The following is a 25,226-nucleotide window of genomic DNA, read 5'->3' as shown; positions in this document are numbered from 1 at the left end:
TTTTGGTGGAGTGTAATTTTTTTCTAGGGGTGATTTCTCTTAGGAGGGTGGTGGTACCCTCCCCCCAAATAGTTATAAACCTTTCCAGAACCTATGAGAAGCTACCCTGTTAAGGAGAACCCGATCGGTTCAGCGGTAAGTGAGATCCTTCGGTACAAACACACAGACACACAAACAAACAGACACACATCCTGTTACTTTAGTATAAGGACTAGCGGCTACGCCCCTAGAGGCCTCTTTGGGCACTTGAGGAGGAGAGAGTCGAATTTAATAATTCAATTTCTTAGTTTAGATTTTAAAAGAAAAAGTAAAAAAGGGGGGGGGGTAAGGGTGCCCCCCCCTTTATTTTTAATTTTAGTTAAAAAAAAAAAAAATTTTAGGGGGGGGATTTTTCATTTTTTGGGGGGGTTTGAGGTGTCCCACCCCCCAAAAAAATAGTTATAAACCTTCCCGGGACTTAAGAGAAGCTACCCTGTTAAAGAGAACCCGATCGGTTCAGCGGTTAGCGAGATCCTTCGGTACAAACATACAAACACACAAACATCCTGTTACTTTATTATAAGGATATCACCCAAAAAATAGGCCCGCCCCCCCCTCTTTTTTAACCCCCTCCCCTTTTTCTCTCCCCCTAAAAGGGAGGTGCACAAAACTGCCCAAAAGGACCTTATATTGGGCGGCCCAAAACCGCCCGCCCAAAACTGCCCGCCCAAAAGCGCCCGCCCAAAATGACAACCCTGATGTCTGTACACCTGTCCATCACAGAGACAGACATACAGAACTCAGATCCTAGTCTTATCCTTGAACTTAACAAGGTAATATTTATTTGTGATAGCGCAGCTTCACTATAATTATAGCATGTCTGTACACCTGTCCATCACAGAGACAGACATACAGAACTCAGATCCTAGTCTTATCCTTGATCTTAACAAGGTAATATATATTTGTGATAGCGCAGCTACACTATAATTAATGCATGTCTGTACACCTGTCCATCACAGAGACAGATATACAGATTTCAGATCCTAGTCTTATCCTTGATCTTAACAAGGTAATATTTATTTGTCATAGCGCAGCTACATTATAATTATAGCATGTCTGTTCATCTGTCCATCACAGAGACAGATATACAGAACTCAGATCCTAGTCTTATCCTTGATCTTAACAAGGTAATATTTATTTGTCATAGTGCAGCTACATTATAATTATAGCATGTCTGTACATCTGTCCATCACAGTGACAGACATACAGAACTCAGATCCTAGTCTTATCCTTGATCTTAACAAGGTAATATTTATTTGTCATAGTGCAGCTACATTATAATTATAGCATGTCTGTACATCTGTCCATCACAGAGACAGATATACAGAACTCAGATCCTAGTCTTATCCTTGATCTTAACAAGGTAATATTTATTTGTGATAGCGCAGCTACACTATAATTATAGCATGTCTGTACACCTGTCCATCACAGAGACAGACACGGTATCGACTAAAATAGATTATACTCTATTCTTGTATTGGATATCATTTAACATTATATGATTTTTGAAAGAAATAATTTGGTTTAGAATAGTGGCGTGCACATGGTTTAACAACTGGAGGTGGGCGTGTAAAACTTTTGGATGGTGAAAAAGGAGAATTTAGTTATTTCTATGGAGGGGGGGGGGATGTAGATAGACAATACACTTATGGTTTTGAATTATTACCGATACCAGTGGTGTAAATACACATACTTTTGACGGACCATATACTTGTTGAGTTTGCATTGGCTTCTAAAACTGATACTTTCTAGTCCCCCCCCCCCCCCTCCCTATATTTTAAAAGTACAAACAGATAAAAGAATTATGTAAGATTTAGAATATGAATTTTGATTTGCAAGTTAGCCCCATTCTTTATTTCCCTATTCTTTCTACTATTTAGTAGCGCTGTAACAAGGTTATTTCCTTACTTACATCCTTCTTATTATTGGACATTTAATGTTACTAGTTCCTGCGTTAGGGGAAAGCAAGGGATGTCAGAGAAATAACCTAAAACCATCCTAAGACATTTTTAGAGATCCATTGAAAAATACCCATTCTGACCAGTAGTTTTTGATATTTTAAGATTCGATTTTGATATTTTAACACACACACACACATACTCGTTCTTGTGTTGCATTGATTGATACGTTCAAAAAGCTTTGATATTCATATAATTTCAGAAATGTAATTGTAGTACAAAATGCTGTTAACTTTTATTTTTAATACAAAGTGTTGACTTATTGCTGCGCTACTTATAAACATAATTGTCCTAGTTGTCTGCACATATTGTATTCAGAGATACCCCCGGCTTTTTGACGGTTTCTTTTGTACTGAAATCCTATTAAATCAGCACAAACTATGTGTGTGTGTTTTTGTGCTGTGTGGTTTAATAAATGGATAGGTAGGACAATGGACGATAAAGATATTGCTACCTTCAATTAATGATGTAGGGCCAAAGAAAGGGAGTATGTTTTTGGTAGTTGTAAATTCTATTTTTTCCAAGCAACTTATGCATTTTGAACATTTTTAGAAGATTTGACAGAAATACTTTACTAAAATGTTTGTGAAAACAGAACAGCTATATAGGTTACATGTGTCCCAAAAATTATGATTTTCAAGTCTTGATATTTTTAAAACTACCTGGAAGAAAATCGAAATTCTTTCAAAAATAAGTCCTATAGATGTAGTTTAAACAGAAAAAAAATATGCAGTTCACTAAATTCAAGTTTAAATGCACTTCGACTTCGTGCAACTACCCCTTTGGGCTTGCTTGGAGAATTTTACTTATCAACCAAAAAGTTCGTCCTTTAATTATTATTAAATCATAATTGACTAAATATAAACATTAAACAAAATACTGTCGTATTAAAAATTCCATTTTTCACTGTCTCGTATTATTGTGTCTGATTGACTATCTAGAGAAATAACTTTGTTCTTGATTCTACACTTTTCTAGTTGGATTATTGTGTCTGATTTATCATCTAAGGAAATAAATCTGTTCTTGATTCCTACATTTCTAGAATACAAGTTGGATTATTGTGTCTAAGAGACCATCTAGAGAAATAAACCTGTTCTTGATTCCAACATTTCTAGAATACAAGTTGGATTATTGTGTCTGAGAGACCATCTAGAGAAATAAATCTGTTCTTGATTCCTACATTTCTAGAATACAAGTTGGATTATTGTGTCTAAGAGACCATCTAGAGAAATAAACCTGTTCTTGATTCCTACATTTCTAGAATACAAGTTGGATTATTGTGTCTAAGAGACCATCTAGAGAAATAAACCTGTTCTTGATTCCTACATTTCTAGAATACAAGTTGGATTATTGTGTCTGAGAGACCATCTAGAGAAATAAATCTGTTCTTGATTCCAACATTTCTAGTTGGATTATTGGATATGTATAAGTACGCCAAGATTTACATACTTTTCTAACATCAAAATTTCTCAGATTTATGCTTTTCGGAAAGCATAGCTTTTCTACAATTATGATTCCTTTTCCTAAATGTCCAGGTTAAATGTAGTTGTAGTTCGCCTGGATGATTTTGAATATAGATGTAAATATTAATACATCTTGCGAGCACGATTTTAACTTTGGGAACTGTGTATTTTCCTTTGCTAATTCTATAATAAGAATTATTTAATTACATACTTGCATATAATTACATATAGAATTGCGTTGATATTGTCATCAATTTAGGTTTCTAACGTGGATATCTGACATCTATTATTGGCCAGTAGGAGGGGAAGGGATGGAGGATCTTTATTTTAGCTAGCTACAAGTTTCACTTTATTAGAGTACATGATAATCTGGTATAAGATTTACTAGCGACACTAATACATTTAAAGCTATAATATTTTTAACATTCCTTCAAATAGCCTCAAACATATGTTTAATGAAATACCAAAAGCAAAAAGTATTTCATAATTATATCAATAATGTATGCATGATGGTATAAGAAGATGGATAACAACCTCCAAAAGCAACAGTTTATAAATAGAAATAGGAAAAATGGTTTTGTTGATTTTTCATTTACCAGGCGTCACCTTTCTATTATTAAAGCCTTAATCCAAAATTAACTTTTCCTGGTTTTCTTGCATAAAGAACCGACAGGATATATTATATAAAACAGCTACGTCACTAAATAGTCTTTATGGATGCTTTCCTTTTAAGTGAATAGCGACCACAATCCCCGCCCCTCTATAAATTCATAATATTTAAGGTTATTTTTTATACCTTCCACTGGCTACAGGGTGAGCTCTGTACCCATGTTAGTAATTTAACCTAATACGACCTAAGGTAAAAAACTAAACCACGAAAAATTTATTCACACAATCCCTTACTTGCAATTTATTTTTAAAAAAAGGGAGGGGGGTGGCCATTCTCGACCAGGCACTTTGAAAGAAACCGCCTGTGAATGCCTGCAGTAGTGTAATGTTGCGTGTTGTGTGGCCCCAAACTAAACAGGGCACTTTTTGTCACATCATAACTTTATGAAACCAACTTAGTATTTTCTTTTTCATATTTACACTATTTTACCGTCTACCATAATGTAATCATAAAGTAAAATATTTACAAACAAGAAAAATTATTAATTCCTATGACGTTGCCAACCAAAAATCCGGAAAAATAACCTATATAATACATCAATAAATAACCAAAAGTATGAAAAACATGGAAATAAAAATCTAATAAAATTATTGTTATCTAAGTTAAGTAGGTACAAGGATAAAAGATATAAGCTTGTTATATTCAAAATATCAAGTGGTTGTAGTGCTTTATAATCTAAACTTGTAGGTTTAGATTATAATTCTAAAAATTATCATCAAACCTTGATAAAACCAATCCTTTGATTGCAAGGCCTAGGTTATGACTGTAACTGCATAGTAATGAATTAAGTCTGTGTATAGGCTAATGCATTTCTCCTACTCTCAATTTTTATGTAACTCGTAAGAAAAAGCTGCAATAGGAATTTTACTCGCCTCTTATATGACGCGGTGTTGTTCAGACTCGAACCTTCACCCCCCTGACAAGAAAGATCAATCAATAATGCATAAACTTGAAGTATCATGTATCCCTTTACACCTGTAAATTAACATGGTATAATATTTCAGGTATTCCATGTTCGTAGTGTAACTCAGGGAGATGTGATCAGAGCAGATGCCAAGGAAATTCCAAGAATTTTTCAGGTAATACACCCTTATTGTTGCTTAACCCCTAGCCTCTAGGGGCGGGAGTAGGAGGTTAGGAAAATAGCCTAAAACCACCCAAAGACACATATAAAGCTTTACTGTAAAATACAATCATTTGGGATCAGCTGTTTTCAAGACTTTTAGCTTTTGACATAATATCCTATTATTTTAAATTGTAGGATTATATGTTTTTCTTATTAGCGCTGTTTGTTGGCGAATTCTTTTATTAATTATCTAGGGTTTGATTATATTTATGAAGTGTAGCCTAGATGAATAGGTCAAATAAAAACCTTTAAACAAATGGATATAGAAAATACGTGGATATTATGACAGGGGAAAAATGCTAACTCATTTATTGGTCAGTTTTTTCATTCAGTAGGAGGGGAGGAGATCGGGTTAAGGGTTTTCGTTCGTTATGCCCACTGCGAGTTTCACTTTATCAGAAACATAAACATTTGGTGTAACATCCTAGCAACAACATATCCATTAAACAATAAAATGTTGATCCTATTTTACAAATTATAAACTTAAAAACCGTTTGATTTTCTATTATTTTTATTCTGTGGCAAGGTTTATTTTGTAATGGAATCTCTGGATTTAGCAGCGGGATACCCTTCATCTTCCTGGCGGGAAGCAAAATACTCTATTTTACACTTTTTAGTAGCGCAGCTGTTTTATAGGGTGGGTCCGTCCGTCCGTCCGTCTGTTTTTCTTGATTTAATAAGCGGGAAGCCAAATAATCTATTTTACTCTTTTTAGCAGCGAATCTTCTCTATATTTTGAGTCTGTTTTAGGTTCGTTTGTCTGTAGAAAATTTAAGCACTGCCTGTTCAATTAAAAGAGATTTTATAAGATAAATGAATTCAGTTGGTTCAGTGGTTGGGCTGTATACTTTCAATATCCGGTATCCTGCTGGAAATTGAAAATGGCCGGTTATCTCACCATACCGGATATCCGGCCCAACCCTAGATAATACCCTTTAAAAAATAAATAGCATTGCCGTTAATTATCTCCTTTGAACAGCGAACAAAGTTTTTTCTCAATCTTTTGTTCATTTTTAGCTTAATATGTCAGTGTTATCGAAGGACAAAATTATCCTTGTTGACTTTTTACTCTGTCTGGTATATAATATAGCATTTATTCTGTTTTATAACTTTGTGCTTTATATTAATACTTTTATTTTTGATATTTTATAACTATATTATGTAGAAAATTTTGCATTTAGTCCTGAAAGTATCATTTTTCCAAACACATACAAAATTTGACTTATTAAGTAGTACCTAATCAGCCCAGGAATGATGAACAAGAAAAGATGTTGTGCATTATTTGATGGCACAGTGTTTACCAAAAAAATCCACAAAATATTCGAACACAATCCAATTGAATTTCTTCTAAACCACCTCTCACAGAAAACCCTTCATAGAACTTTAGTGTTATTAAAAGAATTTCCCTAAACATACTTGCCCTGTGTATCTGTAAGATAAATTTTATTGGCAAAGTGTCAGAAACAAAATCCAAGTTTAATAAAAATATCCAGAAAGATGATACCTGAAATTTATCATAATTCAAATTCTTTACAATTTTATTTCAATTGCATATGAGAAATATTTTATGTAAATCTCTTTCTTTAAAATGAATTTGAATAGAATGATTTCTTGTATAATAAAAGTCGGGGCGGAGATATTTTAAATAAGTTTTGTTTTACAAATGTAATTAAATGTAGGAAGGGAGGGATCAATGAGCCGTTTATTACACTAGTCCTTAAGTTATATTAACGTTTTCTTATTTGTTGGCTTAACAACTTTGGGGACTTCTATTAAATTTTTATTGATCCAATGCAATGGTTCTATACAAGGGGTAAGTTTGTGTATCATCATTGGTGATGTACATTAATTTATCGGCCATTGTCTTATCCGTTTAGATTCCTGAATTAAATGGCACTTGAGAACATTGAGAACAACCCAATTTTTTTTATTACGCTTTAAATATTAAGTTTACTTTATATCAAAAACCCAATAAATCACATTTGGACACCTAACTCGAATTTTTCCTTAACATTTGGCAATTGCTTGTCTAAATAACAGATCTATAGTATAGATGTATATACAGACAACTACCTTCCTCCCTATTCCAAGAACCTTTTTCGTCTGCTAGCAAATTGTTTTCTGCTACTTGGCTGTGTTAATATTCTCGACACTATAGGTTGATTTTCAAAGACCCAATTGAGAGTCGGCACAAGATCCTTGGCATGGGGACATACAGTTATTTAGCCCCTTCTTCCTCCAGTTTTTAACTCTTACGTCAAAACACATCATTAATATGGGAAATAGTTTAAAACCTGCTTATGGTAAATCCAAAGTAATTCTTATGAAAATGCAACCAGACATCCTAAATCTTATTTTTACATTTTTCAAACATAAAAATGTTTTCATTACTTTGTTATTTTTCATTTCGTAAAGGTAAAGAAAATATAGAAAGTATATTATGTGGATTTATTTTTCTTTTTTATTAGATATTTGATGGATCTTTCAGTACAATTCTAGGAAAGGGTTATGGCATCTTAATAAATGACTATTTTGCCTTTTACAGGGTAACATTTATAATTTTCATCTTAATGATACTACTGCACAATCAAACATATTTTACATTTTATTTTGTCAAAATGTTTTTTTTACCTAAAACGAATTTTGTTCAATATCAAAATACTAGAGCTTCCCATTCTCAACGTAACTATCATTTTAGCTAAAAATCTACGTTTTATAGTGATATTTGGTTAATTATGATTATTTTGTTAGTTTTAAACTAATTGAAAATTCAAACTAAAGTTAAACAAAAAAGTGGAGACAAAATAGTCTTTTTTCAGTTGGTAAATTCTTGTTTCTTTTGCACCCATCCCCCTTCCCGGCCCCTGTGGCTTCAATCCATTTAAACTTCCATACTTTTTATCCCATGAAAGGGAAACTGCATTCAAGATGAATTATATTGCCTCTATCTTTTCTGCTAGTCAAATGGATTAATATGGAGATGCTGTTAACTTATGTATCATGCACATTAGAAACAAACTTGGTGCTATTTTAAAAAGGAATAAATGGTGATCAGTGGTCTGCCGATATAATTTTGATACTAATCAACTTTATTTGTTACTTAATTTACCTTGTAAACGATCCCAATTGGGTTAGGCTAATGTGTGTATGACATTGTAACGTCAGGTCCAACAGATTAGGCTAACTAAAGTAAGAAATTTTTGTCCTAATACCAAACACCAAATTCAATTAGCAAAATCAGAAAAAATTCCAGTCCAAATGTTGTTTATACCAATAAAAGTAGAAGTCCAGTGTGTATTATGGGAGCAGAGTCAGAGATCTAAAGGGATAAGACAATGGCTGATAAATTGATGTACATCCCCAATGATTATACACAAAAAATATCTCTTATGTAAATCACAATTAAGGGGGGCGTCGGATCTGACACTTTTGCGTAAACAGGGTGCATAGGCTTTGTGTTAGGAGTTAGAGGATAGGTTATTTGGGAAAAAAGTTTACATTTGGGGTATATTTTTCTTATATTTAAAAAAAATTTTGATAGGTATCCAGGTTCAGGTGCTGCAGGCTGGAAGGTCGTTTCTGGACAGGTATAAATGAAAAAAAAAATTTATTTGAAGAGTTAGAGATCAACTTATTAATCCAAATATGCATCTTTAGGGATGTTATGAGCATATATGAAGAGAAAATAAAAATCAGCCTCCAGGTTCAGGTACTGCAGGCCTCCAGGTGAATTCTGGACAGGTAAAAACTGAAAATTTTTACTTTTGAAGTTAGAACAAACCTTATTTAACAAAAGTTGCTACTTTATGGATGGTATGAAATAATTTAAAGAAAAATTTGAAATCGGGCTCCAGGTTCAGGTACTGCAGGCATCCAGGTGGATCCTGGACAGGTAAAAACTGAAAATTTTCACTTTTAAAGTTAGAGCAAAACTTATTTAACAAAAGTTGCTTCTTTATGGATAGTATTAACTTATTTGAAGAAAAATTTGAAATCAGGCTCCAGGTTCAGGTACTGCAGGCCTCCAGGTGGATTCTGGACAGGTAAAAACTAAAAAATTTTACTTTTAAAGTTAGAGCTAAACTTATTTAACAAAAGTTGCTACTTTATGGATAGTATTAACTCAATTGAAGAAAAATTTGAAATTGGGCTCCAGGTTCAGGTACTGCAGGCCTCCAGGTGGTTCCTGGACAGGTAAAAACAAAAAAATTTCACTTTTAAAGTTAGAGCATAACTTATTTAACAAAAGTTGCTACTTTATGGATAGTTTTACCTTAATTGAAGAAAAATTTGAAATCGGGCTCCAGGTTCAGGTACTGCAGGACTCCAGGTGGATCCTGGACAGGTAAAAACTAAAAATTTTTACTTTTGAAGTTAGAACAAACCTTATTTAACAAAAGTTGCTACTTTATGGATGGAATGAACTAATTTAAAGAAAAATTTGAAATCGGGCTCAAGGTTCAGGTACTGCAGGCCTCCAGGTGAATGGTGGACAGGTAAAAACTGAAATTTTTTTTTTTGAAGTTAGAACAAAACTTATTTTACAAAGTTTGCTACTTTTTGGATGGTATTAACCAATTTGAAGATAAATTTGAAATCGGGCTCCAGGTTCAGGTACTGCAGGCCTCCATTTGAATTCTGGACAGGTAAAAACTGAAAATTTTTACTTTTGAAGTTAGAACAAAACTTATTTAACAAAAGTTGCTACTTTATGGATAGTATTAACTCATTTGAAGAAAATTTGAAATCGAGCTCAAATTTCATATACTGAATGCCTGCAGGTGGATTCTGGACATGTAAAAATTAAAATATTTAACTTAAGAGTTAGAACTATATCTATTTAACTAATTCAAAGAGAAATTTAAAATCGGGCTCAAGGTTAAGTTAAATCCAACCATTTTGTTACATTTTGAATTATTTCTGCAAAAATAATATTAACAATCGACTAGAATAAAAAAAAAAAACATATTGTCAACAGGTCAGTCACTAAAGGAAGCCTGCGGTAAAAATCCAACAAGTAGACACAATACCATTAATTTGATACAAAAAAGTTATTGAAGTTTAAGGCTTCGAATTCGGGGAATTAAGCCTAATTGTGGCAGTCTTTCAGCAATTAGAGCCTCGTATTTCCTGCAGGCTTTCTTCAACTATCAAGTATAAAAAAAAGAATATGAAAACTTTCTTACATAATTAACTTAAAAGTAACAAACAAACCAAACAAATTTTGTTAAAATAGACAAATAGAACTAAGATGCAAGTTAGACATCATCTATTCATTGTCATATTGAATTGCCAATAAAACCACATGTTTCTGCACAAACATCTCATCAATCTCATGAGGAGCATGAGCATCGTCAAAGCTGTCAAAGCTGTCAAACTCAAAAAGCAATTTTAAAAAATAAGTTTTGCTCTAATTATAAAGTAATTAAGTACGTTCATTATAAAACTAACCAGAATCCAATTGGAGGCCTAAGCACCTTAACCTTGAGCCCGAAATTTAAATTATTTAATACTAGCCACAAAGTAGCAACTTTTGTTTTAACTTCAGAGGTATTATTTTTAGTTTTTACCTGTCAAGAATCCACCTGTGGACCCGCAGTACCAGAACCGGGAGCCTGATTTCAAATTTATCTTCAAATTGGTTAATACTATCCATAAAGTAGCAACTATTGTTAGATAAGTTAGGCTCTAAATTTAAAAGTGAAAATTTTTAGTTTTTACCTGTCCAGGATCCACCTGGAGGCCTGCAGTACCTGAACCTGGAGCCCGATTTCAAATTTATCTTCAAATAAATTAATACTATTCATAAAGTAGCAAACTTTGTAAAAACAAGTTTTGTTTTAACTTCAAAATTAAAAATTTTCAGTTTTTACCTGTCCAGGATCCACCTGGAGTCCTGCAATACCTGAACCTGGAGCCCGATTTCAAATTTTTCTTCAATTGAGTTAATACTATCCATAAAGTAGCAACTTCTGTTAAATAGGTTATGCTCTAACTTTAAAAGTGAAAATTTTTAGTTTTTACCTGTCCAGGATCCACCTGGAGTCCTGCAGTACCTGAACCTGGAGCCCGATTTAAAATTTTTCTTCAATTGAGTTAATACTATCCATAAAGTAGCAACTTCTGTTAAATAAGTTATGCTCTAACTTTAAAAGTTAAAATTTTTAGTTTTTACCTGTCCAGGATCCACCTGGAGTCCTGCAGTACCTGAACCTGGAGCCCGATTTCAAATTTATCTTCAAATAAATTAATACTATCCATAAAGTAGCAAACTTTGTAAAACAAGTTTTGTTCTAACTTCAAAAATAAAAATTTTCAGTTTTTACCTGTCCAGGATCCACCTGGATGCCTGCAGTACCTGAACCATGAGCCCGATTTCAAATTTTTCTTTAAATTAGTTCATTCCATCCATAAAGTAGCAACTTTTGTTAAATAAGGTTTGTTCTAACTTCAAAAGTAAAAATTTTCATTTTTTACCTGTCCAGAATTCACCTGGAGGCCTGCAGTACCTGAACCTGGAGGCTGATTTTTAATTTCTCTTCATATTTCCTCATAACATCCCTAAAGATGCATATTTGGATTAATAAGTTGATCTCTAACTCTTCAAACAAAATTTTTTTTTCATTTATACCTGTCCAGAAACGACCTTCCAGCCTGCAGCACCTGAACCTGGATACCTATCAAAATTTTTTTAAATATAAGAAAAATATACCCCAAATGTAAACTTTTTTCCCAAATAACCTATCCTCTAACTCCTAACACAAAGCCTATGCACCCTGTTTACGCAAAAGTGTCAGATCCGACGCCCCCCTTGAAACGTTTGGACTTTATGAACTAGCCAATCAAAATTCAATTAAAGTTGTTGGGCCGTCAAATAAGAAAACGTGATTTTAAAACTTTGGGGACTAGTGTATTAAACAGCCCAAGGTCCCCTGCACCCCTGGAAGAGAGTAGTAAACAAAGTCTAATATAGAAATAGCAATAATATTATTAGCAATAATATTATTAGACATATATAATATGATATATATCTGATAATAAAGTTATGAAATACCTACTACGTCTTTTTGAATATCAAGAATTAAAATCGTACTCAAAATATGTATTTTTTACTTTCCTAATTATCAAATCTTAAACAATCCTAAATTAGTTTAAAACGTCGTTTTATAAGTTTAGTTTCTTAGTATCAAGACTTAATAGATTTTAAAAGATCACAATGATTATTGATTTTTGTTGATTGGTGGAATGTTACTAAAATGGCAACTAGAAATATAACGCCATCTACACGAATACCTTTATTTATTTGATAAAATATCCAATTTCTTTCACCTTTCACTTTTCTTACACTATACCTTATACTTCTACATCTTTTCTATATTTAGTTTCAGCCATATATTTATGTTTACTTTATATTTTTTATTTTTTACTACCTAGTAAATTTCCTAGTCTACGGGTTGACCGACTTCCTCTCACCCCCCGGCCCACATTATATTTTACAGAAATTGAATTTAGACATTTTTCTATTGTCATATCTGCTAAAATGAAGAAAAAACGAGAAGTAGTATGCAACTCCCTCCCCCCCCCCCTCAAAAAAAATATGAAAATAATTTGTCTTGTAGGTACTGTATGCTGGTGAGGGGGAGAGTAGGAAACCCGACGAGAACGCCACACCCCCCGTCTTGAACACAGATGCGGAGAAAATTCAGGCAACAATTGTCATGAAGGTACTGTTTGTTTAAAATTAACTTAATCTTTAAAAAATAATAATACAGCGTTGGAATTTTCTATAAGAGTCTCTACTGCCAGTAAGTTAAGTTTATTTTTAATAGAAGATAGATCGTGTAAATTTAAAGTTATTTACAAGAAAATTCTTGTAATATGTAAAATTACTTAAATTTATCCTTCAAAAATAATGCTGTAATTGGTAGTTTCAAAACGTATACCTACTCTCAAACTATTTTGTTTATTTTTTTATAATAAAATATTTGTTTAGGGCCATGAATTTGTGCAGATAAGCTTCCATATGCCGGCCAGCTGTGAGAGCTGTACCAAACCCCTCTGGGCTCCATTCAGGCCGCCACCAGCGGTAGAGTGCAGACGTAAGTATTAACAACCACAATCTGGCATTTGCTGGTAAAATATATAAGAAACTAGTGCTTTCCCACGAATTGCTTATTCGGCACTGAAGTACTTTTTTAGGATAGCCGACACACTGCGGGGCTACTCAGTACCCAATATAACCTAACCTAACATAAAGTAATATATAAGTAAACGAAAAAATATTTTTTTAAAATAAGGTACCAATTTCAAAGGGGGCGGGAGGTTTTTTCGCTCCTAAGCACCTAAAAACCGTTATATAACCACTGTTAAGTTTAAAATTTGAATATATCATAATTATTTATATGTTTTAGTATACAATACAAACTTGATGGTATAAAATTGATAATATCTTTGTTTAGGGTGTAGAATAAAGCTACATAAGGACCATACTTCTGGAAATGGAGAGTCTGTTATTCCTTGCAAGGTAAGCAATTGTTAAATTGTTTATTTTACGCGGATAGTCCTTATGAGCAATTGTAAAATTAATTTGAGTTTTTGGGTCACAAGAAGCGGAAAACTGGTACTTTGCTCTTAAAACGATACGATACATGATTTTCCAGTATAGCTCAGAACCATTATAATCCAGCGGGTATTTATCGGCTTCAAATATTATATAATAGCAATCAGTGTTGATTTCAACTGTCATGTTTTAGTCAAACTAACAGGAAGTTTTAACATTAACAAAATCATTGATTACCTATTGCAATTAAAAGATATTAATTAATGTATTTCAAAGGTGAGCTATGACCCGACCACCGCAAAGGAGATGTTGTTGATGGCCCCGACAGTTGAGGAGCAACAGTTCTGGGTGGCCAGGCTACTCAAGCGTATCCAGAAATCTGGTTACAAAGCCGCTGGACAGGTAAAAATTTCAAGTTTTGCTTGATATATTCATGGTTTCTTAGTTTTTGACTCTAAGTCATTGTGGAGTAATTGAGATAATTTTTTATAGTCACTAGGGCCAGCTTAAAGTCAACATTCAAGTTCTAAAAGTGTTAAGATATCCAGGGAGGGAGGGGACATAAGGCTGTTTATTATACTAGTCCCCAAAGTTTTATATTTGTTGGCTTACCAACTTTGGGGACTTTTAATGAGTTTGATTGGTTGGTTATTAAGTTGAGTGTCCAAATGTTTTTAACACTAAATGTAATCTACATAAAGGTTAATTTTTTGCATCATACACTATTATTATTACAGGGTGATACTGGTAGTGTGAAAATATCCCCGCAGGAATCTATGAGATCACAATATAAACCTAACCTATTATTATAATTACAGGGTGATACTGGTAGTGTGAAAATATCCCCGCAGGAATCTATGAGATCACAATATAAACCTAACTTGCAGGTAAAAGAATAGACAGCATTAATGGATATATGGAATAAGTGGATATTGTGAGAGATTTTTGCATACCCTGATAAAATGTTTCTACCAGCTGGCTAATATAACAATACCCTACCCCCTCATGACTACCCCATCCCGTTCCCTGACCATACAGTGAAGTATTGACCAATATCTGAGGACTATATAAGCAACAAAAATTGGAGTCAAATTTCCTTGTCACAATATCCACGTAGTCATTTCCTTTAATAGGTATTATTTACCTAATCTTTTTTTATAGCCCAAAATTTTCATAATAATATGATTTTCATTTTTTAATTGGAATTAAATTGCCGAATTTGAGCTCCTGATGAAATGCGCAAAAAGTAACTAACGGATGGACAAACGTTTGTTCTTATCATATCTATAGTAAAGAATAAATCTTTATAATAAAGTAACAGGATGACATTGTCTGTGTGTTTGTTCGTCTGTCTGAAGGATCTTGCTAACCGCTGAACCAATATGATTCTCCTTCACGGGGTAGCTTCTCATAGGTCCAAAGAAGTTTTATAACTATTTTGGGAGAGGGTATCACCACCCTCCCAAGAGAAATCGCTTTTTTATAATTTTTCTTTTTGAATCAGAAATAAAAAAATGGGTATTAACCCCCCCCCCCCCCTACCACTCATGTGCCCCTAGAGGCTTCCAGGGGGGGGGGGGGGGTTGGCATAGCCTCTAGTCTTTAATAAAGAATCAAACATAATAATCATTTAATTTAAACACAGAATTTAAATTAGGCCAAGTCTGCCACACTTCCAAACAGTCAACAGAGTTCAAACAAGAAATAAAGAGACACCCACAACCCTACCAGACAACCAACACATGATTCAAACTTTCTGATACAAGTCCTCCATTAAGCAATCATTTCTGATTTCATCTTCGTTGAAATAGAATTATTGTGTCATCAAAATAGAAAAAAATTACAACCTGCCGAATAAACAATTCTCTTTTTATTTAGCTTTAAGACAAAGTTACTGTTAGTGTCTTTTAATATTATTTTTATAGCAAAATTGATAATAATCTTGATTTTTGTAGGTATATTTTTTTATTCAATGCATAATATTTATAATCACTTTGGAAAGTATGTTGTTATGTAATATTTACCCCACAAGAGAATGTTTTCAATTGTACATTTTTAATCTTTAAATAATATCATTCCTCAATATCAAAATTAAAAATAATTTAACATTTGTTTTTTAACTGCTACTCAATAATGGAATATTATTATTTATCTAATATAAGCACATAGATTATTGTATAGGCAATTTTACTTAAAAGAAAATATATTAATTAAATTGTCCCGGATTAAAGTCATTGCCTTCAAAAAAAATTATTCAATCCGAAATGTTGGACGTTTGCGCAAAGAAATTAGCCTTTAATGAACTAAGCTAAAAGAAAATATCAAAATTGTTTAAATTTCTTAAAAAGCTTTATTTGTTTTTATATATTTTTGAGTTGTAAGATCAATGTAGAGGTTTTCTCAATTCTTTTCTGAGGTTTATAAAAAAGGTTTATTTTTCACCTTAATTTTGATGTGGGCAGAAATTTTATGGCAATGACTTGGGAACGAGACTTTTTACGAATATTTTATGTCCGGTATATTTTTTTACTTGGTATACGTTATCCATAGTATTTTTATTTTTCATGTAAAATATTTGTTATGTCCAATCAAATGAGAATTTTTTCAATTCCGATTTAAAATTCTTTTTTAATAAAAGGATTGTTGAGTTTTATGTTTGTTTTATTTTAACTTTGGTACAAACCAAATATCCAGTTATTAACTTAGCATTTTTACCTAAAATCATTATACTACTGTACTTAAATTGGTTAGGTACACGAATCAATTGCTGTGTATTAGGAGGGCTAATATGATTGAATCTTTTATAAATCTTGGTTGTGTGAAAAAAAACTTTTGTTTTGAAGTCTTTTTACTATTAGTTTTATAAATCTTATTTTGATACCTTTGCCAAGTAAATTCTTCATTTTAAAACAAAGATTTTAAAAAGATAAATATTCAATGACTCTCCTCATACACAATGATGCATTCGTGCATCTAACTATAAATCCAGCCAATTGTGTTATGGTTAGACATTTCCTTTACTAATCTGACCGTAAAGCGTAGCAAGCTGTAATTTTGAGCTTTTAGATCATAAAATATATTTATTTTTAGTATTTCATTTTCATGTTAATATTTTAAAGCACATTTTAGCCAGTTGAATTCTTTTTAAAATGATACATATTATTTATTTTTAAATAGATTAGAAAAAGTATTCCAGTGGTGTATGTATATTTGTGTCGGGTTCAGAATAATGTAATTAAAGACAAACTATTCTGCCTCTAAATTACGGTAATGATAGGAGATAGATAGTTTTTCTTTAAGTCCATTTTTCCCGTCAGTGATTTATACCATTTAATCATCTTTTGTACATAAAAAAAGCATATTTTACTTAATATTTTAATATCAAAAGCACATAATCCGGTTTTAACGTTTTTTTTGCTGTAGAATATTTTTTATCAAAAAATTGAACATTTTTTTCTCGATAATTATATGGACTGCTAGCAGAAAAATAACTGCTAGATGTAAAGCGGCTTAACAATGTCGAAATTAATTATCCAGACTCAATAATGCGCAGCCTTTTCTGGTTAATGGTCAGTTATTTGATGAAGCTAGCAGTCTCTGCGATTGTCATAAAATACCTTTCTTCATATTTCTTCAATTTTTTTAAGCACCCAAGATTTGTTTTAGTTTCTTAAATATTAAATATTGTTACATATAAATATTATTTTATTATTAATTTATTATTAAAATCAAACAGTGCTAATAATTTTGTATTGATTGCATTTCTTTGAATTATCTTTGTCATCATGAGCCAATTTAATTTAATTTAAATGTACAATGCGAAAAATTATGAAAAAAATATTTAAAAAATGATTTAAATCCAATGGCATTCGGTGATTTTTTGTCCTTTTTTTTTCTTTTTTAAAGTACATATAATATTAAAGTTTTATTTTAATTTAGTGCCATAGTTACACAGTTACATAGTTACACAGTTACATAGTTACAAAACAGTTTTAAATAATATAAATACATTTTTTTAGTTAACGAAATCATTTATATGTACTTCCAGTTGAGCAAGAGGATATTTCATGAAAAGGATTTTAGGGTTTTGTTACTTAGTGTTATGAATAGTAACTTTACTTACACCTGGTTGTGGATCATATCCTCCTAAAAAAACAATTCCTAGGTTGATCAGGCCTTTTAAGCAAATTAATACATAGCTTAAAGGAGGTTACAAAACTTTATATTAACTTAAAGTAAAAGTATCGATTTATTGTGTTAAGTTGTCAAAATCTAACTACTTTTCATAAAAAGTCCTCTTATATGAATATATATATAAAAAAACCTATTGTGGAACTTTATTTTTCAAAGTACCTATGAAGAATAATGTTCTTCTGATTATTTTATTTAATCTTAATATTATTTTAATTAGAATTATTATTTTAATTTTAAAAAAAACACACCAGTTCTAATTCTATTCTGTTAGATTATTTATTATTAAAAAAAGAAGCATTTAATATTTTTGTTTGTATATGTGCTTGAATTAAAATTTGCTATAATATAAATATTTTAGTGTAGATTTAGCCAAATTTGTATGTGGTGGATCCACAGATGGAAAGGGATAAAAATGGATGGTTTAACAGTATGTATAAAAAGAATAATTCATAATTTTAGAGATTTTTTAGTTTATTCTTCTAGATTACCCTTGTTTTGTAAAAAAAACATACTATTTATATGTTTTAGATACATTTGTTTTAACTTTTTGGTATTAAACCATCAAAAAATGAAAAAAAATATTGAAGTTATAACTTAATTTAAATTTTAAAAAAAATATTTTTAATTTTATTTCGTGTGCCACAAATATTCAATTAAAATAATATTTCTATAAGCAGCTTTCAAATAAATTGTACATTAAAACACTTTCCCTGTTAACAAAAAATATTTTTGTTGTGGTACCCTGTTAATTTTCTCACTGTGATAAGATTTTGTGCCTTCCCTTTCTCTTTCTCTCAAGGTTGGCTATAGAGTAGCTCTATCACTAGCTTTAATGCAATTAACTTAATTTGACTTATACCCGAGTATTACTAAAGAAAAAAATCTATTCAATTCTGGAGATAGACTATTTGTTTTTATATTAGTTTCTATCATGACTTCTAGTTTTATTTTAATTGTCCATGGAAACGTAAATAAAAATTCCTAGGGTTTATGAAAGTTGCTTGCATTAAATGAGTGTGCGAGAGGTTCTAATGGTCACCTTTTGTTTGATAAAAACATTGTAACATCTAAATATTATTATTAAGAAAAGGTTCTCGTTATGAATAATAATTTCAATAAACAGTATCCTTAATTTAATTTATTATTTTTTATTGATTATTTTGTCTTGTAACTATGGTGTGTCAGTCTGTCTGTAATTAAAATCGTCTTCAGGATGATACTTTTCAGGAAGGCCCAAGCTTTTTTATTTTGGGTGGGAAGGGGGTATTTTAGTGAGTGATAGTTAAGCTTCTTTAAATTTATTGACTGAAATGTGTAAAATTGACCTCATACTTAAAGCCAAAGCTTAAGTTTATGGAGTTTTTAAGAGGTTTAGGGGTAAATTATTCCTTCCCCCCCTAAAAAAAACCCTAGCACCTAGGAGCTCTGCATTCGAAATGATAGGAAAAGCCGAAAAATAGCTTAAACAAACCCAAGACTTGTCAAAAATGTAAGGGAGAACTCAATTGGTTCCAGCTCATACCAATAACGAAATTAATTCGGAAGAAAATCACGAAACCTATACGTGTTTTTCAGCTGTCGTTGGGGGGCAACACATCGTAAAATTAAGGACCTCTCCATTTGCCCCCAAAATATTATTTTAGATTTATTTTGCTTGTTGGTTATACCTTATTCCTGAATTGGTTCAGTTATGGAAATCTTCAGCTACAGACTAAAAAGCCTTACTGCTTACTCTATACACTAAATATTTGAGTTATTTCTTAAATGTAATAAAGCAAACTTAAGTAAAACAAAGAACAAAAGAAATAAAAAGTTTATTAAAACCAAATATTTTCACTATATGGTGAATTTTCAAATATTATAAAATAGTAAGGCTACAGTTTGATGTTTAATAAATTAAAATGTCTCTTTACAAAATGCTACTTATCACAGATATAAATCACATTTTTGTTAAGCACTTTACACACACAAAACTGAATAGGGTCAACTGAATTTGAGTTGCCGATTGTGTACATAGTTTCCTCGGTGTTTCCTCATCCTATCTCAATATTTAAAAAAGCTTCAAACTTAAAAAAAAAAATTAATTTTAAAAATTAAAATTTTGAATGTATAAAAGATTTATACATTATACATTTTTTTGGAAGTTTGAAGTTTTTTAGCTAGTAGTAAATATTGATAAAGGATGAGGAAACACCGAGGAAACTGTGCACACAATTGGCAACTCAAATTCAGCTGACCCTGAGAAGCAATGACTAAGAAAAGCTTAAGCAAATGCTAGGAAAATCAATTTCGAGTGTTTACCATATTAAAAAAAAAACATTCAAACGAAGATTAATAAGTTAAAAGGGTGTAATTAATTAAAAATTTTAAAATGGCTCATTTCAATAAATTATATTTAGTTCATGAGATTTAAAAGGAAAATTTAGAATCCTGATGGATTTCACATGCCAATTTTAAAAAGTATTTTTTGGTAAAACTCAAAATATCGTTGTCACATATTTTATAAGCACTTAGGGCAACATTGTACTTTTAAATTTGTTACATTTGCAAAAATTAAATTTTATATAAAAATATTACTTGTATAATCACAATAAAAAACTTCTAAATATTGCAGAAGAAATGTATAAACATAAGTACAAATTCAAATATGACTTATTTGTTATTTATTAAACATTAAATGTACTCAAAAGCTATTTAAAACGGTTACCTTTGGTTATTATTAAATTGTAAAAAAAACAAGGAAATTGCACCTTGAGAAAAACTTACATTGTCTATATTTTTAAAGTGTATGGTAGTTTAAGAATAGTTATTTCTTTCATCGTATTAAAGACAGCTTTCCGCGGATATCAAAATGATAATCATAAGATTAAAACCAGTTTTGTTAGATTCGAGGGACTAAAGGCCCGGGCTAATAAAACTGGTATTAATCTTATCATTTTTATTTTAATATACGGGTAAAATTGTCAAAAAACGATGTAACTGGTTCCCGCGGGTATTAATTGATTTCGATGCAAGACTAGACAACACTATCTTTGCGACACTAGTTAAATAAAAGGCGGAAACGATAAAATCAAAATAGTTGTTCTCAAGGTGCAATAATCCTTATGCAGTAGCCGACAAAAGTTTAAGAACAATGCCGTTGTCATTAATCACTTTTACTTCAACTAAAAAATTATTAATTCAATCCAATAATATTTTATTAATGTCGTTAGAAATCTTCTCTTTTTTTCAAAAATACCTTCCTTTGATAGCGCAGCCACTCTTGCATTAACCTGCGCCGCCCGTCCGCCTGTGCATGCAAGTTTCAGCCAGTTCTTGGGAAAGGAAAGAGTCCACTTGATGGTTTGCTTCTGGAACCTTGCTGGCCTTGTCGAGTCATTCCAGATCTAAACACAAATAATTAGATATTTTTTGGCTGCTGTAAAGGGGAAAGGGGGAAGTTTTGAAACATTTGCGTAAACCTGGTACCTAGGCTTTATCTTTGGACTGAGAGGATAGGTTATTAAAGATAAAATCATTCTTATATGATGAATTTCACGAAGTTTTAAGATTTTTTGGGTAGACCTCCTGGTTCCGGAGCTGCAGGCCTCCAGGTGGTCTCTGTACAGGTAAAAAGGAAAAAAATATTTTTAAAAGTTACAAATTAACTTATAAATCAAATATGTAAATAATATTAAAAAAGATGCATATTTTGTTTTATAAGTTGACCTGTAACTTAATTTTTTTTTTCATTTTTACCTGTAGTACAGAGACCACCTGGAGGCCTGCAGCTCCAGAACCTGGAGGTCTATCCAAAAAATCTTAAAGCTTCGTGAAATTCACGATTTTATCTTTAAACTGTTTTTAAAGTATTTTTGAATGGGGGGTCAAAAATATACTTCGCCACATTTAGAATAAGACTGCAGAGCCTAAATTTAAATTAGGCCCCAAAGTAAGTTTTTTTTGGGATTTTAAAAATCATTTTTTATAGTGGATTGGTTAATTTTTACCCCAGCCGATCGATTATTTATTTTGTGGTTAAATTGTTGCTTATGGAAGCATTTTAGTAATTCACTTTATATGCATAGCATACAAAAACAATGTACTCTGTTAAATGCAAATAATATTTTTTCTTAAAAAATGAATTCAATAGAGAAAATTAACATAATGAAAAAAAGTTTAATGGCCAATTATAGTTATAATAATATGACTAATCATAAGACCATATGAATTAATTGTTTCCGTTTTTTCTCTATATTTTTACATTAAGGAAAATAGAATAAATTGGGGGAAAAAATGTACAAAGTTATCTATCCAGAAACCATATAAAATGGTGCGGATACACGTAACGAATATTCTTGTATTTTTTAAACCCCAAAAATGTTTTACAGGGAAAAGACGATAAAATTATGCAATGAAGAAATTGTCCAAAATTCCTTTTATTTACCCGTCCTGGTTGTTTCGTTAACAAAAATGCAGATTATATAGCTGAACGATATTCTTAAACCAATGTATTTTACTTTCATAAATATTTTTTATTTTATACCCAATCAAGGGCATAGTAGAGTGTACAAATGAAAAGAAAGGAAGAAAAAAGCAATTAAAATCAAAAATGCTTCCGCTTTTGTAAAAATTACCCAATCTACTATAAAAATAATTTTTAAAATCCCCAAAAAAACTAACTTGGGGGCCTAATTAAAATTTGGGCCCTGCAGTCTTGTTCTAAATGTGGCAAAGTATATTTTTGACCCCTCATTCTAAAATACTTTAAAAACAGTTTAATAACTTATCCTCTCAGTCCAAAGATAAAGCCTAGGTACCAGGTTTATGCAAATGTGTCAAAACTCCCCCTCCCCCCCCCTTGTCTGCAGGGGGTTCGTAATACACTTGTAGCGGGACGAGAGGCGTTTAAGCCACGGAGCTATGGCAGAGGTACACACTCGACAATTTTTCATCAATTTTTATATTGTTTAATTATAAGATTTAGGAAACAATTCCTGTGGGTTTATATGACTGTCAAAATGGCATATTTATTTTTGAAAACTAATTTTGTTAAACAATGAAAATCGAAAAATTATTGAAGAATTGAAAAAGCAATGATCAGGTATAATATAATTTCTCGTATTCATTCGAATCCGGTGGATAGGAACCGGTTCTCATCCATACGAAAAAACTATGTCTAGCATCGTATTATATACAGCTTTCTACAAATATAAAAATGTACAATCATAAGATTAAAACCAGATTTTTTAGCCCCGAGATGCCGAAGGCACGGGCTAAAAAAACTAGTTTTAATCTCATAATTCTACATTCTATATCTGCGGAAAGCCGTTTATAATACGATGCGAGAAATAACTATTACCTTTTCTTTCTGAGCAGAACTCTGGTTTCATCTTGAATCTTCAAAATTTCAAGAAGTACTAAGGATAGCTTGGCATCTAAGTCTAAATAATAAAAAAAATTATCTGGGTTTCTAGATAGATGAGTATTACTATACAGAAGGAAAAATTTGTAAAATAAAGTATTAATCTCTAAAAGTTGTTGATTCTTTGTGACTGATCAAAATGTTTAAGACCCAATACTTTTTTCTTCATGTGCTATTTTTAAAAGCGAAGCTTTTCTATAATTAGGGTCGGTCCGTCCGTCCGTAACGGATAGCTTTTTCCGTTAATTTAGGCATGTTAGAATTATCCTATTGATTTCAAATTCTGCATGGTGATTTCTTTAGTAATTAGGTACTATTTAGAAAGCGTAGCAACTCTATAATCATTACCAAAATGTCCGTACGTCCATTTTAAACATGTTGATTTTTTTTTACTTTTTTAACAACAAATTTTTATGTGATCTAATCATCGGATTGATCTGATTTTTGGTATATTGATTCCTGGGACAACAAAGTATAATGTATTAAGCGAAGCAACTCTATAATCAAGTCCTAAAAATGTAAGTATGTCCATAAAAATTTTCCTGTATCAAGCAGTTTTTCAACAAGTTTACTTACAATTTTGCTTTGACTCTTATAAATTTATATTATGATAATTAAGTTCTAACACTATACAAGTGTTAATGTCCGTTTGTCCTACCGTTTCAGTGCTTCGCTTTTATGGATGTTGTCATCCTTGTTTAAAATATCAAACTCTAAGTGAAAAAGTATTTTTGGGGGGGCCTAGCATAATCCTATTATCTTATAATGATAAAATTACAAAATTGAATCTCACCTATGACAGAATCTGATCTCTTGGATTGATTCAAGATGTTCTCTATCGCCAGAAACATGTAATCCCTCCTCCGTGATTCATCAGGGAAAATTTCAGATTGACTAATAATTTCCTTGGTTTCAGCTCTGGCACTTTCTTTAGTATCAATATGTTGAGTAGCATCTATGACAGGGCTACCATCGTCAAGTATGGCTGCAAAATCTTTGCCATTCTGTTCAATTTCTTTGGCTAAAACTTGGCGTTGTTTCTCAGTTATGACTGGCTGTTCCGTTGGTAAATTGGCATTTTCTGTTACTTGGTCGTTGGTTGAAAAAAGTTTTTCGACAATAGAATTGTCATTGTCACTTTCAATGTTATCATTATATAAAAGTTTATCATCAGAACCAATAATTAGCTCATTGTTATCTATTTCATTAGATACTTTATTGTCTAAACTAAAATCTGTTTTTTGACTATTAAATTGTCCGTCATAGGGCAGCATATTGGGTAAAATTGTACGGGGCATTGCGAAAGGTAAAACAACACACAGAACTAAAGTACAAGTCTGTTCATATCCTCCCATTTTTGTGCTTTATTTAGTTTCTTAAGTTTGTGTGTTTCTGTCACGATTGTTTGTTGTATACTAAAAGTAATGGTTTAATAATCAGAGGCTGTGTTCATATTATTAATGACGAAACAGAAATTCTAAGAACCATCAGTCAAATTTAAAATTTCCAAATGTTTCAATCATAAAGTGTCCAAAGCTATTAAACCTGGGGGCACGCTTTCCTTGAATGCAATCATGATATTATGACACAAAACTATAAAACCTAACGAATTTCTTATCATAGATTGAAAAATATCAAAGATGTTATTTTTTCAATTGCTACTGATTTTCATATGTATACAACATCAAAGGCTTTGCAAAGGTCAAGGAAAATGAAATATATACATTTTTCTTTTATCATGTTAATTATGTTATAATTAATAGTAATATATGAAATAATTTAGAATAATAACAAGGATGTCAACATACATAA

General features: G+C 31.5%; 3 protein-coding genes across 12 annotated transcripts in view; 1 reads left to right on the top strand and 2 right to left on the bottom strand.

Annotated features, from left to right (window-relative positions):
- The window catches only part of Rok (Rho associated coiled-coil containing protein kinase), a 48,068-nt gene extending 29,941 nt beyond the window's left edge, over positions 1-18,127 (top strand). For 6 of the 10 annotated variants that reach the window (XM_080166940.1, XM_080166935.1, XM_080166928.1 and 3 more), the window contains exons 30-36: positions 5,135-5,209; positions 12,876-12,980; positions 13,250-13,355; positions 13,716-13,780; positions 14,093-14,218; positions 14,635-14,703; positions 15,474-18,127. In XM_080166940.1, coding sequence (XP_080023066.1) covers positions 5,135-5,209; positions 12,876-12,980; positions 13,250-13,355; positions 13,716-13,780; positions 14,093-14,218; positions 14,635-14,703; positions 15,474-15,524 — 597 coding nt within the window. In that variant the 3' untranslated portion in view covers positions 15,525-18,127. Of the gene's footprint in view, positions 1-5,134; positions 5,210-12,875; positions 12,981-13,249; positions 13,356-13,715; positions 13,781-14,092; positions 14,219-14,634; positions 14,704-15,461 lie in introns of all 10 variants that reach the window. The other 4 variants (XR_013881237.1, XR_013881234.1, XR_013881232.1 and 1 more) reach the window with 4 other exon arrangements.
- The window catches only part of Dbp45A (putative ATP-dependent RNA helicase Dbp45A), a 184,145-nt gene that overhangs the window by 126,522 nt on the left and 32,397 nt on the right, over positions 1-25,226 (bottom strand). The window lies entirely within an intron of this gene.
- LOC145324399 (uncharacterized) lies at positions 19,810-24,925 on the bottom strand. Its single transcript, XM_080166994.1, has 3 exons — positions 24,208-24,925; positions 23,352-23,433; positions 19,810-21,396 (listed from the first exon to the last, which is right to left on the bottom strand). Exons 1-3 carry the CDS (start codon positions 24,767-24,769, stop codon positions 21,315-21,317), a joined length of 726 nt encoding a protein of 241 aa, XP_080023120.1. The 5' UTR covers positions 24,770-24,925; the 3' UTR covers positions 19,810-21,314.

Source organism: Acartia tonsa, chromosome 1, assembly GCF_053477335.1.
Source record: "Acartia tonsa isolate MP-2025a chromosome 1, ASM5347733v1, whole genome shotgun sequence".
In the NCBI taxonomy this organism is placed as follows: domain Eukaryota; kingdom Metazoa; phylum Arthropoda; class Copepoda; order Calanoida; family Acartiidae; genus Acartia; species Acartia tonsa.
The sequence above is the reverse complement of the archived record's forward strand: the minus strand, read 5'-3'. Positions and strand labels throughout refer to the sequence as shown.